General features: G+C 32.9%; 3 protein-coding genes and 1 pseudogene across 3 annotated transcripts; 1 reads left to right on the top strand and 3 right to left on the bottom strand.

The window, feature by feature from the left end:
* Window positions 1-2,107: 2,107 nt before the first annotated feature.
* On the top strand, window positions 2,108-5,168 carry LOC105171290 (vestitone reductase). Its single transcript, XM_011092356.3, is given in 6 exon segments — window positions 2,108-2,267; window positions 3,635-3,817; window positions 4,041-4,568; window positions 4,668-4,788; window positions 4,790-4,852; window positions 4,952-5,168. Coding segments are annotated over 5 exon segments (1,002 nt in total). The 5' UTR covers window positions 2,108-2,267; window positions 3,635-3,666; the 3' UTR covers window positions 5,091-5,168.
* A 600-nt stretch (window positions 5,169-5,768) lies between these two features.
* LOC105171285 (vestitone reductase) lies at window positions 5,769-7,657 on the bottom strand. Its single transcript, XM_011092342.3, has 4 exons — window positions 7,401-7,657; window positions 6,413-6,934; window positions 6,109-6,304; window positions 5,769-6,021 (listed from the first exon to the last, which is right to left on the bottom strand). The coding sequence occupies exons 1-4, from the start codon at window positions 7,540-7,542 to the stop codon at window positions 5,892-5,894; spliced, it is 990 nt and encodes a 329-aa protein (XP_011090644.2). The 5' UTR covers window positions 7,543-7,657; the 3' UTR covers window positions 5,769-5,891.
* A 470-nt stretch (window positions 7,658-8,127) lies between these two features.
* On the bottom strand, window positions 8,128-9,702 carry LOC105171281 (vestitone reductase-like; annotated as a pseudogene).
* A 1,545-nt stretch (window positions 9,703-11,247) lies between these two features.
* Window positions 11,248-13,872, bottom strand: LOC105171274 (vestitone reductase). The gene is made up of 5 exons (XM_088878415.1): window positions 13,732-13,872; window positions 12,684-12,892; window positions 12,033-12,569; window positions 11,565-11,760; window positions 11,248-11,487 (listed from the first exon to the last, which is right to left on the bottom strand). The coding sequence occupies exons 2-5, from the start codon at window positions 12,811-12,813 to the stop codon at window positions 11,349-11,351; spliced, it is 1,002 nt and encodes a 333-aa protein (XP_088734541.1). The 5' UTR covers window positions 12,814-12,892; window positions 13,732-13,872; the 3' UTR covers window positions 11,248-11,348.
* Window positions 13,873-15,816: the final 1,944 nt, after the last annotated feature.

Genomic DNA, 15,816 nt, shown 5'->3' with positions numbered 1-15,816 from the left:
TTACCTCCTTATACAAGGAGGTAAATTACTTTATTTTAAAAAGTATAGGGGATAAATTATTATATTTTTTTCATATGAGAGTAATTTACTTATTTTTTCATATGAGAGTAATTTCATATTTACTCATTTTAAAAAGTATAGGGGATAATTTACAATGTTGAATAATTCAAAATAAAAAATATTAAGAGTGAAATTTAATTCTTTACTTATATAAACCTCTAACCAATAATTTTACTAATAAAATTAAATACAGATTTGAATGTTATGTACATATTATTTATATAGATAGGGAAATTAATAAAAAAATAGAATAAAAATTTGTAATAAAATATTTAGATTAGAAAAGAGTATGTTATTTAATATTATTTAAAAAACCTCTATTGAAAAATGTTATATTCTCAAACTAGTCATGGCAATTCTGTAGATAAGAAGATTAATAAGGACATTTTTAGAATTTTTGGGTACCAATGTCATGGTAAAAAGGACAATTACTTTATAATCCATCATAAGTGGGATAGCCGGGATAAGCAATCCTACCTGTCCAAGTGGGATTGCTCCCAGCTTCCCAACCTTATACATTTTCAATCGGCCTAATTTAAAAAGTGGCCGACCAATATGCAAGTAAATATGAAATTGGATGGTGATGATGCCACTTATAATTAATGGGTCAAGTACACAAATTAGGTCTATTAGTTCAGTCGGCTAACAGCCCAACTTGCTCATCAGCAGAACGGATAAGGGCTCACTTATAAGTCAGATGAAGCCCACCATCAGGACGGATAAAGCTCATCAGTAGGGAAGAAAGGCCCACAGGCTTACTTGCTACTATACTGAACTGGTAGACTCAAGAAACAAGCCCATTCCAGCTGACACGTCACCATACAGATAGGAGGACACGTCATATAGCTTGCCGACATATTTGTACACATCACCTTAAAATATCTTCAAGTGATTCCAAGTAAATCGGTAACAAATTAGTTGGAAAATCCACAAATAACTAATTTCCAAAATTGTAGACAGATTTGACAAGGTTTAGTCCAGCCTCGCGTATCTCAGCCAACACTTATCCAAATCACCAACAATTTATTTTGTATGACAGCCGATCCAAATAGCTTTCTAATAGTGTATGGAACTCAGTATTTGACTCTGTATCCAACTTTATACAAGCCTATAAATAGAGGTCTTATGCGGATTTCTAGTAACATTAAGCAACATCACACTTATTATCAAACTCTCACTTTCTTGTACTACTCTGTCTCGATTATTGAGCTATTCTAAGCCTATACTTTGCACTCTATATGAATCCTTACTGTGCCTAATCATATATTACCATTATTCTTATTTTTATTCAAATTTTTCCTTTTATCTTTTAATAAACTGTTATTAATTTAAGTATTGGAGTGCTAATCTTTATTTTGGATGTCCTGAAAAAAAAATATGTAGCCCAAGACCAAAGGTAGGCCCACCCACTTCTGGACAAAGCTCAGCCCAAGCCCAAGCCCACTACCCTACCCGACCCGAACCAACTGCTGAAAAAAAAAGCCCTATCCCTAACCCACAAAATCTGACTCTCTCTCTTCCTCTCTTCAAATCACCGTCTGTCTCTCTTCTTCTCTCATTCACTGGGCCGCTTCTCTGGTTTCCCCTCCACCCAACAGCAGGCTAGACCTTCAATAATTTTAGAATATTTTTTAAAAAATCTTTCAATTATTGTGGTGTGGTCAAATTTGTGTTACGCATAAGATGAGATAGTCAATCGAATAAACACAACCTAATACAAAAGATGAGTGCATATTGTCCACTCTTTAGCAAATTGATTGGGGTCAAAAATATGTGGCTAGTATAAGTTGTAGTTACTATAGAAGAAGGTGCTTGAGCGTGCAATGTCCATAAAATTTTTAAATAATTATGAAATTAATTGATAAGTATTAAAAAAAATTAAATTAATTGATAAATAAATTATATGTTGAAATTTAAATATATTAAAAATTTATAAGAGTAAATTGAACTGTATAAAGTATTTGAGGTTAAAATTATATATTATTAGAAAAAATATTTAGGAACTAAATTGTAAATTGGATATAAAAGAAAATGGAAAATGAAAATAGCAGCACATGGGCAGTGGGGATGACACTAATGATTCTACTGAGTGAATAGCACCACCATTTGATATATAAAAGATACTATCAATACATTCCAGAAGTGGAAAGCTTAAGGCTCAGTCTCCTTTTTCTTTCTTCGGCATAGCTCACCTCTCCCTCAAACAGGTAAGTATTCAATTTATGCAATTTTTACTATTTGATTTAATGTTTAATTTGAAAATTTATTTGATTATTTTTAAATTAGAGTTGGTTAGATATTCTACTTGAATTAAGGAAGTTAAAGTTAATTTATTAAATTACTTAATTTATTAAATTTAAGTATTGTTGTAATTGATTTATTGACTGAATTCTTAATCATATGTGTAGGTGTTTAATTTATTGCTATAATAACAAGATTTTGATAATAAATTAAATTATATTTGAAAAATATTACACTTTTTTTAACATAATAAATTAAAATATGTCCTTTGAAGTCAGAAGGTCACAAGACCTCAACTTCGTCAATTAAATTAGGTTTTATTGACTACTAATTTAATCACTTTGAGATTGATATAAGTACAATTAATTAAATATATATAGATATATACCTATTTGTTTGTAAAATTGATTGATGGGGATTACATTGTTGTCCTGTGAAGTTACCGTCATGTGTTTATTCATGGTTATATCTGAAATAAAAATTGATCGATAATTGTATTATATTACATTTAATTGTTGAAATGCATGAGGAAGTTATTGACGGGGATATTGCCTGTTGAGATGGATAGGTGGCTTACCTAATATAAGCCATATTTAATAGTTTATAATGATAATGTGATTCATGATGTGATATGTGATACGAAAAAAGTAAATATAAACCTAGAATTGTGGTGCATAGGGAACCAAAATAACTCGAGTCGCGGGAAAATCCTGTGTTGATAAATTCACACTGGGATGGTATGAGGATGTCAAGTTCGTTGTGATGCCTTATATTGATATTGTTGCGGATATTGCATTCTTCGGGTATCATGTGTTGTATATTATTTGACATTAATTATTGAGATGATAATGATCGACAAAATCATGAATGATGTACTCCAACTAGACTAAGCTGGGCATTAAGAAAACTTACAAAACCTTGGGTGTATTATGCTATGGATTGATCTATGATTATTGGAATTGGTTACTTCATGAATTGTGGTGATTGCATAATGAATATTTGTTGGTTGCTGTCAGTGTATGAAATTTCTTTGGAAGCATATGTTTATGTATATATATATAAAGTTAATTAAGTATACTTATAAAGTTGTCAGCTCATTTCTTACCATATATTTTTGAAGAGATAAGTGAAGTTTATAGATATTATAAATTTCACTTTTCTACATTTCTTATGATCATAAATGCTACCATGGACTACAAAATCCCAAATTTTTAATGAAGCGCTTAATTACTTGATAACTATATAATATATTGGTAAAAGTAGGTTTTATCTTATTAAGTTAAATGAGAATTTTCTGTGAGAAGAGTTGTATTTATTATAATTGCTGCAATAGTTGTGGGCAGTGAAGTGACAAGCGGGAGAGAAATGGGAGAGGATGATGATGATGCGAAGAAGGGAAGAGTATGCGTGACGGGTGGAAGTGGATTTGTGGCTTCATGGCTTATCATGAGGCTTCTTCAACATGGCTATTCCGTCAACACCACTGTTAGGTCCCAATCCCACACCTCAGCCTCAGGTACATGTTTGCCATACAGATTCGATTTCTCATTACAAATCACTTTGCATGTTTTATTACATTTAGCATACATGCGGGGCATGTACAAAATCTTTTTTTTATAAAAAAATTAAATAGATAATATAATCTTTATATGGGTCAAATGCAATAGAAGCTGCAGCAGGCAGTTATACCATCAAGCACCATATCATCAAATTGTGGCATTTTGGTGCAATTGATTCAGGCAGTAAGAAAGACATCAGCTTCCTAAAAAGCCTGCCAGGTGCGTCAGAAAGACTACATGTATTCACGGCAGATCTTGAAAATCCAGATAGTTTTGCAGTAGCAATTGACGGATGCATAGGAGTGTTCCATGTCGCTCACCCGATCGACTTCCAGAACAAGGAAACTGTAGAAACGATCACCAACAAATCCATTGGTGCAACTTTAGGCATCCTCAAGGCATGCCTTAAAACGAAGACTGTGAAGCGGGTCGTGTACACGTCTAGTGCATCGACAGTGATGTTCAACGACAAGGCTGCTGGAGCAGTGCTTGATGAGGGCTCGTGGAGTGATGTAGATTACATAAAAAATGGGAAGCATTTTGGAACTTCTTACTTTATTTCCAAGACACTGACTGAAAGGGCAGCTCTTGAATTTGCAGAAAAGCATTCGTTGGATCTTGTCTCGGTGATCCCGACTTGGATTCATGGCCCCTTCATTTGCACTAGCTGCCCTGGCTCAGTCAAATCATCACTGGCTATGCTCATCGGTATATCTTTTATATATTGCAAGCCGAACATTATGAACCCTTGCCAATTAATATGCATTTTGGAAATTTGAAGATGCATAATATCATGTTCTTATGCAGGAAACGAGGGACAAATTCAATATTGTGAAAATACCCCTTTTGTGCACACAGATGATGTTGCAAGTGCACACATATTCCTTTTCGAGTATCCAGAAGCTAAAGGGAGGTACATTTGTTCCGCTAGTAGATAAGTTACATGAGTTTCTTTCCGCTCGATATCCTGAGTTCAAAGTATTGAGTGCAGAGTGAGTTGCTGTCATCTTTTCTCTATTTTTTGTCAAGTTAGAAGAACATAACTCTGATTCTAAAGTAATTGGTTATCTTTTTTTCTTATTTTCTTGCAGCTTTTTAATTGATGAAGGAGTTAAATTCACTAGCCTATCATCAAAGAAACTGTTGGACACTGGTTTTAGGTATAAATATGGACTAGAGGAAATGTTTGATGAAGCAATTGAATGTTGCAGACAGAAAGGTTTTATTTGATTATGTTGTTTCTTTGTGTCTCAAGAATTTGGATCTCCCTAAATTACTTCTCTAATATACACTCAGTTTCATATATTATGTTCGTTGTCCGAACCCATACCGAAGTTAGTACTTTGATAATTTCCATCCTTTTGACACAAAAGTTATCATCTTTTCTCTCCTTATTTTCATTCTTGTTCTTTAAATCAAATGTGCTATTTCAACTCTCTATCATGAATACACGTGTTATAAAGTAAATGTGTTAACTTTGTTGCGTGAACAATTTTGAATGGTTTTGTATTTTTACGCTCCATGTTATCTGTATTTTTACGCTCGATTCATATAGAACAAAAAATGCAATATCTGATCGAGTCGGGCCTTTCATGCCACATCATGAAACTCAGTAGCCCCCTAAGGTTAGTAATGCGAAAAGCTTTTACTACGCATTTGACGGCAAACGCAGAATAAGGACATTGATTATCAGGATTAAGGTCACTTTTCTGGAGAGTAATATATGTGTAATGAGATCATAAGAGTGAAACGATATGGTTTCTGTATCTAATATGACGTTATATAATCAAATCAGACAGCTATTAACATGGATAGCAATATCTTGGGAATTCACAAACCTGAAAACTTTTATGTTGGTTTAAATGGAAAAATTAATTTCCATGTATTAAAGGTAAAAAGGAGAACGTAGAAACTTAAAGAGAATTCATATTGATATATAGATACAGGTTTTTGTTTTTTTTGTTTTTATCTTTTCACCCAAATAACTCGTATCACAAAATAAACAGGGCCTGACATAGGATACAAGTATAATCAAAGAAAGCCCTTCTGTTTGCAACATTCGATTGCTTGATCAAATATTTCCTCGAGTCCGTATTTATACCTGAAACCAGCATCCAACAGTTTCTTCGATGAAAATTTTAATGTATTATCATCTAAAGATCTGCAAAGAAAGTAAGCAAATACGGTTAGAGTTATTTGCTCCGGACTTGATAAAGAAACAGAGAAATTAAAACTGATTGCAACTTACTGTGGGCTCAATATCTTTAACTCTGGATACCGGGTAGAAAGAAACTCATATAACTCATCCATTGTGATTTCAACGGCGGAGCAAATGTACCTCCCTCTGGCTTCTGGATACTCAAAAAGAAATATGTGTGCGCTGGCAACGTCATCTATATGCACAAAAGGATTAATATTGAAATACTGGACTTCATTCTCTTTTCCTGCACAAGAGCACAATATGTATGTCTATCATAATACATATTTGCTGGAATTTTTTCCTGAACCAATTAGTATTAACAAGGAAAATCGAGTACAAGGCAAAGACATACCAAGAATCATAGCCAGTGATCCGGTAACAGAGCCAGGGATGTTAGGACAGATGAAGGGGCCGTTAACCCATGTTGGGATCACTGAGACAAGATCCAATGAATGCTTTTCTGCGAATTCAAGAGCTGCCCTTTCAGTAAGTGTCTTGGAAATGCTGTAAGAAGCTCCAAAATAATTAGCATTTCTGACATAATCTACATCAGTCCATGAGCTCTCGTCCACGACAGTGTCTGGACCATCGTTGTTGAACATTACAGTAAATGCACTAGACGTATACACAACCCGTTTCACGGTCTTTGCTTTAAGGCATGCCTCCAGAATGCCTAAAGTTCCTTTAACCGACTTCTTGGTGATCATTTCTTCAGTTTCTTGGAAGTCGATCGGATGAGCAACATGAAACACTCCTATGCATCCTTCAATTGCTGCTTCAAAGCTATCTGGATTTTCAAGATCTGCAGGGAAAACTTGCAGTCTTTCCTGTGCACCTGGCAGGTTCTTCAAGTAGCTAATATCTTTCTTGCTGCCTGAAATTGCATGTATTCTTTTTAGTATTTGTAAAAAGCACGAACGAGAACTACCGAAAATATTAAAATGAAATAAAGCAACTCTTGAAAAATGGATAAACAGGCCCTAAAACACGGTGAATTTATGCCTATAACTCAGAAAAAATTACACCAACTTGGTCCAAAAATAGCCTAACATACTAGTAATAACGCGGTAAAATGTTATACCCGAAAACTATAAAAAGAAAAATTTATACGAAAATTAAACAAAGTACGCTGAAAAATGGAAAAACATGCCCTAAAACGCGGTGGATGTTTTTACTAAACCCAAAACATTACGGAACTTGACACAAAGATAACCTGATATACTAAAAAAAACATTAAAAATTAAACAAAGCAAGCTAAAAAAAAGGAACAAACATGCCCTAAAAACGCGTTGAATTGGTGTCTAACATGTTTTCAAGAAAAAAGAAATCCCTAATCAAACCTGAAGAATGGGATTGGGGCCTCATAGTAGTGTTGACGGAATAGCCAACTTGAAGAAGCTTCATTATAAGCCATGACGCCACAAACCCAGTTCCACCTGTGACGCACACTCTTCCCTTCTTCTTCTGATCATCCTCTTCCATCTCTGATCTCTCTCCCCGCCGCTTATCACTACTCTGTGTACTGCCCTAGTCGTTGGATAAGCCACTTGTGCTTTAACTTGCTGGAACTTCATAGCGGCCACATGTTTTTAGCATTGTCAGATTTTACGTTTTAGTGCAAGAAACGTGTTTTATCTATCTTTCGCTTTCTTTCTTTTCATTTTTTTTTTTTATAAATTAACACCCTATTCATAAAAGTCTTTGACATGGTTCGATGATTCCCATTACAAAGGATTTTGAACTATGTTTAGTGAAATATTAACGAATTTCAAATTTATTTTATATGAAGTCATTCAAAATCCATCTTTCAAATTCAAATTATTCCATCTAAATGTAATTTTAGTATCTTATAAATTTTCGTCAAATACTTTAGATTATATAATCTGAAAATTTTAATTCTGTTTCAAAACCTAAAATAATTTAAATATTATTTATTGAAAACTGAAAATGAAAACATAAACAAACAAACAGAGACAGAGAAGTAAAAGACAGTGCTTCTTAGGATACAGAAGACAACATAAGTAGAGGAAGACAATGCTGCTTATTAAGATCTAGAAAACAACATTATCAGAGCACACCCCTCTGTTTGCAGCATTGAATGGCTTCATCAAACATCTCCTCCAGCCCAATTTATACTTGAAACCAGCATTCAATAGTTTCTTTGATGAATAGCTAGCCACTTTTATTGCTCTATTAGTTAAACAGCTGCAAAATACAAAGAAGCAGTTATATTCTTCTAATTAATGTGATTAGAACAAAATAGTTAAAAAAAAAACGACCGACCGCAACTTACTCTGAGCTCAATATTTTATTAAATTCAGGATACCGCACAGAAAGAAACTCGTATAACTTATCTACTGTGATTTGAATACCGGAGCAAATGTACCTCCCTTTGGCTTCTGGATACTCGAAAAGGAATATATGTGCATTGGCAACATCGTCGATGTGCACAAAAGGCATGTTTGGAAAGTATTGGAATATTTGATCCATGTTTCCTACATAAGTGCATAATAATATATCTCATCCAGTGTCAAAATAAACGATTCATGTAATGTACATAATATTTATCAATGTGATGTTTCTCCCGGCTATCTGCACAACTTCTTGTTAGATTATGTTGGGAACAAATACACATACATCCCTTGAGATTTTATCACATTACTAAAGATCCTTAATATGTTCAAACCTATAATATGAAGTTAATTAGAGTAATTATATTAATTAACAGGTAATAAACAGACATACTAATGATCATAGCCAATGCTGAGTAGACTGACAAAGGGCAGTTAGGACAAATGAAGGGGCCATGAATCCAAGTAGGGAGCACCGAGACAAGATCCAAGGAATGCTTTTCTGCGAATTCAAGAGCTGCCCTCTCTGTAATAGTTTTGGAAATAGCGTCAGCATCTCCAAAAAACTTCAAGTTTCTCGTATAATCTACATCACTCCACGAGCCCTCGTCCACGACACGTCCCTCATCGTTGAACATTACTGTCCATATGCTCGACGTGTACACGACACGTCTAACGGTCTTTACTTTAAGGCATGCGTCAAGAATGCCGAGAGTTGCTCTAACAGACAAGCTGGTGATCATTTCCTCAGCGTCTTTGCCCTCGAAGTCGAATGGGTGAGCGACGTGAAACACCCCCGTGCATCCTTCAATTGCTGCTTCAAAGCTATCCGGATTTTCAAAGTCTGCGCTGAAAACTTGTAGTCGCTCTGATGCACCTGGCAGGTTTGTTAGGAAGCTGATGTCTCGCTTGCTGCCTGAAATCGCGTAAAGATTGTATTCCATTTCAAAAACATGTAATCTTTCTTTCTAACAGCTTCAATATTTAGATAAAATGATCGTTTAACATAGAATTAGAGTCGAATTCACATGCAGAGTTTGCTCTTAAGGCGTGTGTATTAAGATATTGCACATTAAGTGATTTTTCTTTTAAATAATTTAAATTTTTAGATAAAATAATCGTTTAAACGCGATCAGCATAAAATGAAAGAGAAATAAAAGAAACCTGAAGAATGGGATTGGGTTCTGACAGTAGTGTTGGCAGAGTAGCCATGTTGAAGAAGCCTCATGATAAGCCATGAAGCCACAAATCCACTTCCACCTGTTACACAAACTCTTCCTTTCTCCTCCATCTCTCTCCCACAATATATATATTGTGGGGTGAAAACTGAAAATGGGTTGGTTTCAAGAAAGCGTATCCCAGTAGTTATAAAGTCACAGGCTAAATGTATTTTTGATTTTGTAATTTAATTTATTTGATATTTTTCAACTTTTTAAAATAATATTTCTTTTGCTATATTCGCTAGTATTATTATAGAGAATGTCACACTACGTATTTTTAGTATTAACTTGTCGAGTTCTGTTAGTACTAGTACACTTTATAGATTGTGGCGTATCCCTTAGCCTGTAGAGGGAGATGCTAGCACCTGAACACTGTTGTATTATACCTCTATTCTCTTTTATGAAATTTACCTTTTTTCGAAAAAAAAAAAAAGAAAAACTGAAATGCTGAAAAAAATGAACCAATATAAACAGTGGTCCCAGTTTTAAAAGTTCATGTAAGATGCATATGTATTTCTTCGTTGAAAATAATAAACTTCGATGGAGAAAAAAAAAGAATTGAAATTAAAAAATTAAAAAAATATAGAATTAAAATACTATCTTATAAAATTAAAGAACCAATAAAAACATCAAATAACCTAAATTACCGAATAAAAAATGCATTTAATCCTAAATTGATCGATGATAGATATGCTAGTTATCAAGGAGATAGCCTTTCGGTGGCCTTATGTATGCGGACTTTTAGCACCTTGTAAACTTTTTAAAACACATTAATTACTATAAATTTTCATTACTGACATTTTAACCTCAATAATCTTAATTTTATTCAAATATTTTAAAAATTTATTTTAAAAAATAAGTTCTACAATCTTATGAATTATGAAATATTTTATAAGATGTAAAAATTTATAAAATATGTAAGACTAGATTTTACTTCACATCTGAAAATTCTTAAATTTTGTAAAATTTTTGAATAATATATTGCTTTTGTTAATATATTGGTATTTTGCAAATTTTTTTGGAGTTTTTTTTTTTTTTTTATCTCTTTTACTTCGGTAATGGCAACTCCAAATTAAATTCTAATAATATCTTCTTGGTTCTTAAAATTTTGATTTCTACCCAATTATATAATTTAATTATTAATAACAGTTTAGTATTTGAATAAAGTCAAGATAATTATTTAAATTTAAAAAAAAATAATAAATTTACACTTATTGAAAATCTAAATAATTTTTTTTATCAATCAAACTACCATAAAATATTTTTAGTAAAGAAAATAAATTTAGTAATATATTCTCGTGATACCATTACTTTAGATTAATAGAACAGTTAATTTTTATTATTTTATTGTTTGAAAGATCATAAAAATTATTAATAAGTTAAATATTAATATATTATTGTGATATCATTGTGAAAAACACGTAGAATTACTTCATTCATTTTAAAATTTTATTTTCTGAAACTTATTACAAAAAAAACAAAATACTTAATGGGTAAAGCCAAGACCTTCCCTAATTATTAGACAGGTTAAGCTTGGCAAAATTTCAAGTTTAAACTCAAATTCGAGCTCATACAAAAAATACAAAATTAAATAAATAAATTTTCAATTAATCATATAGAATAAATTTAAAAATTTACTATCTTTAGAATATTTATTTAAAAATTAACACATGAGGTCGATATTATTTATAATCAGAGATACAGAACAACATAATCATCAGAGAAAGCCCTTCTGTCTGCAACATTGAATTGCTTCATCAAACATCTCCTCCAGGCCATATTTGTACTTGAAACCAGCATCCAATAGTTTCTTTGATGAAAATCTAACCAGTTTTATTGCCTTGTTAGTGCAAGAACTGCAAAAGAATGTTTAGAATTAGAGTGATGTTCTCAGACATATATATATATAGAGGAAAAATCGACCACAACTTACTCTGCACTTGATATCTTTTTCTCAGGATATTGTGTAGAAAGAAATTCATATAACTTATCTATTGTGATCTCAACAGCACAACAAATGTATCTCCCTTTGGCTTCTGGATACTCAAAAAGGAATATGTGCGCACTTGCAACATCGTCGATGTGGACAAAAGGCATGTTTGGAAAGCATTGGATTTGATACTCGTTTCCTGCATAAGAGCATCATAACTATATCTCACTTTCAATATATCAAAAAGTATGTAACGTAGAAAAATTCTTATCCAAATCAATATTAAATTAATCACAGAGTAAGTGTGATACATTTGCTATTAATAGGGGCACTTTTCTTGAAATGTACACTAACAACACGATAGGCATATTGTATTTGTCATATAATTAAAAATGTTCGATCAAATTCAGTATGAATTAGAACATCCCTACAATGTTAGAGTAATTAATCAACAGGTACAGAAATTCATACTAATCATCATAGCCAGTGCTGAGTTGACGGACAAAGGCCAATTGGGACAAATGAAGGGGCCATGAGTCCAAGTCAGGTTCACCGTGACAAGATCCAGCGAATGCTTCTCTGCAAATTCAAGAGCTGCCCTTTCAGTAAGCGTCTTGGAAATGTAGTAAGAGCCTCCATGAAACTTCTCATTTCTAATATAATCAACATCACTCCACCAGCCCTCGTCAAGCACTGCACCTCCCTCAACCTCGTCGTTGAACATCACCGCCGACACGCTAGACGTGTACACGACCCGCCTCACGCTCTTCGTCTCAACGCACGCAGTCAGGATGCCTAGAGTTGCTCCGATGCACTTGTCGATGATCGTTTCTTCAGTTTCTTCGTTCCGGTAGTTGAGTGGGTGCGCGACATGAAACACCCCCACGCATCCTTCAATTGCTGCTGCAAAGCTGTCTGGATTTTCAAGATCCGCCGTGAAAACACGCAGCCTTTCCGATGCGCCCGGCAGGTTCGTTAGAAAGCCTATATCTCTCGTGCTGCCTGAAACTGCACCAAATTAAACGCCACAATGTCATATATATATGGTATTTGTACGGTATTTGTACGCCACCATAATTATTGCATTTAACATACACATGCCAGGTATATAAATTATCAAACCTGAAGAATGGGATTGGGGCCTAACAGTAGTGTTGACAGAGTAGCCATGTTGAAGAAGTCTCATGATAAGCCATGAAGCCACGAATCCAGTCCCACCTGTTACACACACTACTCTTCCCTTCTCTTCCATATCTTTCCCACTCCCACTATGGAGGGGTATGCATTTGGTTTGAGGATAAGTCTATTGCAGGCTTTGCAGCAGCTATAAACTGAGGCAAGATGGGATAAGGGTGCATTATTGCAATTATACATGCCCCCTATATATATATATATTTTATATATGTGCACCAAATAATTCAGAAAAATTAATTATACATGCATCATGAAGGACCATAAAAAAATTAACGATTCGTCTTTGATGGGGAAACCCCAATTTTAATGTGAAGTACCAAAAATATCTTTAATAAAGGGTATTTTCTTCATTTATTAGCTTAGGATCGGCGCACCGAGGAAAACGGGTCGAATAGTCCAATCCCGGATCCATTTTGAGAAAGAAGACCCCGAGATCTGAGGACTGTCCGATCGAGGACGCTTGCTTCTTAGATGAGGACACGTGGCTTAAACAACAGTAACCGCCTGGGTCGTATAAATACTTCGACGCACTGTTATTTGAGGTAATTGACATTTATTTATATTCGAGTTGTTTAACTTTTGATCGCACATTTTCTATTCGATTTGACCTTACTAACTCGCATAGCCCTGGCAACGAGTTGAGCTCGAGTCGAGCTCGATCATTTTTGTCGAGCTCGAGCTCGACACTCTATTCTCGAGCTCGCTCTCGAACTCGAGTTCGATTTCACGAGCTCGAGCTCGAGCTGCCGAGCTCGAACGCGAGCGACAAACAGCAGCGACAACCAACAACAGAACAGCAACAAGCAACAACAGAACATCAAAAACAGACTTTTCGTTGGTGATATTGGCAAAAGCAATTCCAAATATTTTTAGTTTGTAAAACTTCTAAAACTTTAGTTTGTAAGATAAGATTTTTAGGATATTTTGCACCAGTCAATTGCAGAAGCAACCTTGTGTCAACAGAGAGAAGGATTACCTCGTCGCTACCGACGAGCTTTTCTTGTCGCCGTGAATTTGGGGGTCTAGGGTTCTAAGATGTTTGAGGAAGAAATAAGAGAGGGGAAAGAATGGAGGTAGAAAGAGAAAGAGAGAGAGAAAGAAAGAAAAAGGAAGAAGAAACGATGAAAAGAAAGAGAAAGAGGGGTTTTTGATTTGACTTTTGGTATTATTATTATTATTATTATTATTATTATATTATTATTATTATTATTTAAAATTATGAGATCGAATCATAAAATTTTTATATAGATATAGTTGAAATTAATATATGTTCATAATTTATAAAATTTATATATTTATAAATGTTAGTATAACATCGATATAACTATCATCTTATATTATTGAACAATATAGGTTAATCGGGACATTAAAATTCAGATCAAATCGTTAGATATGATAAAACTTACAAAAAAATATATTTGGTAAAGTTTTAGACTTATTGGATATACGGATGTCGAGATATCGTACTCGCACATAAGAGTAATCATTCAAGACGGTGTATCGTTGAATCAAGTCATGTGATTTTAAATCATATCGTTTGATATGATCTAATGGACACAGTTTTGTATATATTTAAATTTCGTATGAATCAGGTGTCCGAATTTTAAAATATCTTAATTATTGATTAAACTTTTTAATCTCATTATATATATAATAAAATAATAATTGTAATTGTTCAACCATCATCATCATCATCATCATCATCATTATTATTATTATTTTAAATCATGAGATCAAATTATGAAAATTTACATAGATATAGTTGAAATTAGTATATATTCACAATCTGTAAAATTTATATATTTATAAATGTTAGTATAACATTGATGTAACTATCATCTTACATTGTTGAACAACATGGGTTAATTGGACCATCAAAATTCAGATCAAACCGTTAGATATGATAAAACTTACAAAAAAATACATTTGGTAAAATTTTAGATTTATTGGATATACGGATGTCGAGATATCATACTTAGAATATAAATATAATCATTCAAGACGGTGTATCGTTGAATTAGGCCATGTGATTTTAAATCATATCGTCTGATATGATCTAATGGACACAATCTTGTATATATTAAAATTTCGTATGAATTAGGTGCTCAAATTTTAAGTTATCGTAATTATTGATTAAACTTTTTAATCTCATTATATATATAATAAAATAATAATTAGAATTGTTCAACTCTCATTATTATCATTATTATTATTATGTTGTTGTTATTATTATTATTATGATTTTTAGATTAATTCATAGGAATTACTAAATTTTGACAAAATTTTATAAATAATAAAAAATTATAAGTCAATTACTTGTCAATTTAAAAAATGTTAACGTAATACAAATATATATTAAAATATAGCATAAAGTTCTATATATAATATTAAACAATAATTATAATTATAAAAAATATTATAATTTATTAAGTTGTTGATTAAATTTATTTTAGTATAAAGATTTAATGTATAAATAAAAGTACCATAATTTATTATTATCTAAAATAAAATATATGATATTGATTAATAATTATAATATATGGTCAATTTTGATTATAAAACTGATCAAATATTAAATATAAAATTAAATATATAAAGAATTCAAAAATTAAAACATATATAAAAAAAAAATAAAAAATATTCACCAGCTCGCGAGCTGGTGAACAACATTCTTTGAGCTCGAGCTCGAGCTGGCTCGACTAATCTGCCACCCCTAAATTACTCGCGTGTCAGAGGGTCAAAGTCGGGGACGAACCCAATGAGCCTCACGTGCTTTCTTGTCCTCAGGATCCAATACTGTATTGATAGAATACATGGCTGTCTATGAGATTGTTGTGGAACGTCGCTAATTTCAATCAAAATCAGTCTTAGTACTGGCAAAATAAAAATAACTAATAATTAAATCCTAAATCATAGCAGATGCATTGGGCCAGCCCTGGTAAAGTATTGTCATTGGGCTCTGGGTTGGATTCACTTTAAGCCCATTTTATGCCCCATCATGGAGCTGCCGGCTGGCCCATGAGAAAATTAATATGGGAAAATAGAAAGCGGAATTCAAAAC

This window comes from Sesamum indicum, linkage group LG1 (genome assembly GCF_026168435.1).
Source record: "Sesamum indicum cultivar Baizhima isolate 11 linkage group LG1, ASM2616843v1, whole genome shotgun sequence".
NCBI lineage: Eukaryota > Viridiplantae > Streptophyta > Magnoliopsida > Lamiales > Pedaliaceae > Sesamum > Sesamum indicum.
Note: the sequence above shows the minus strand (reverse complement) of the source record. Positions and strands in the feature narration are given on the sequence as shown.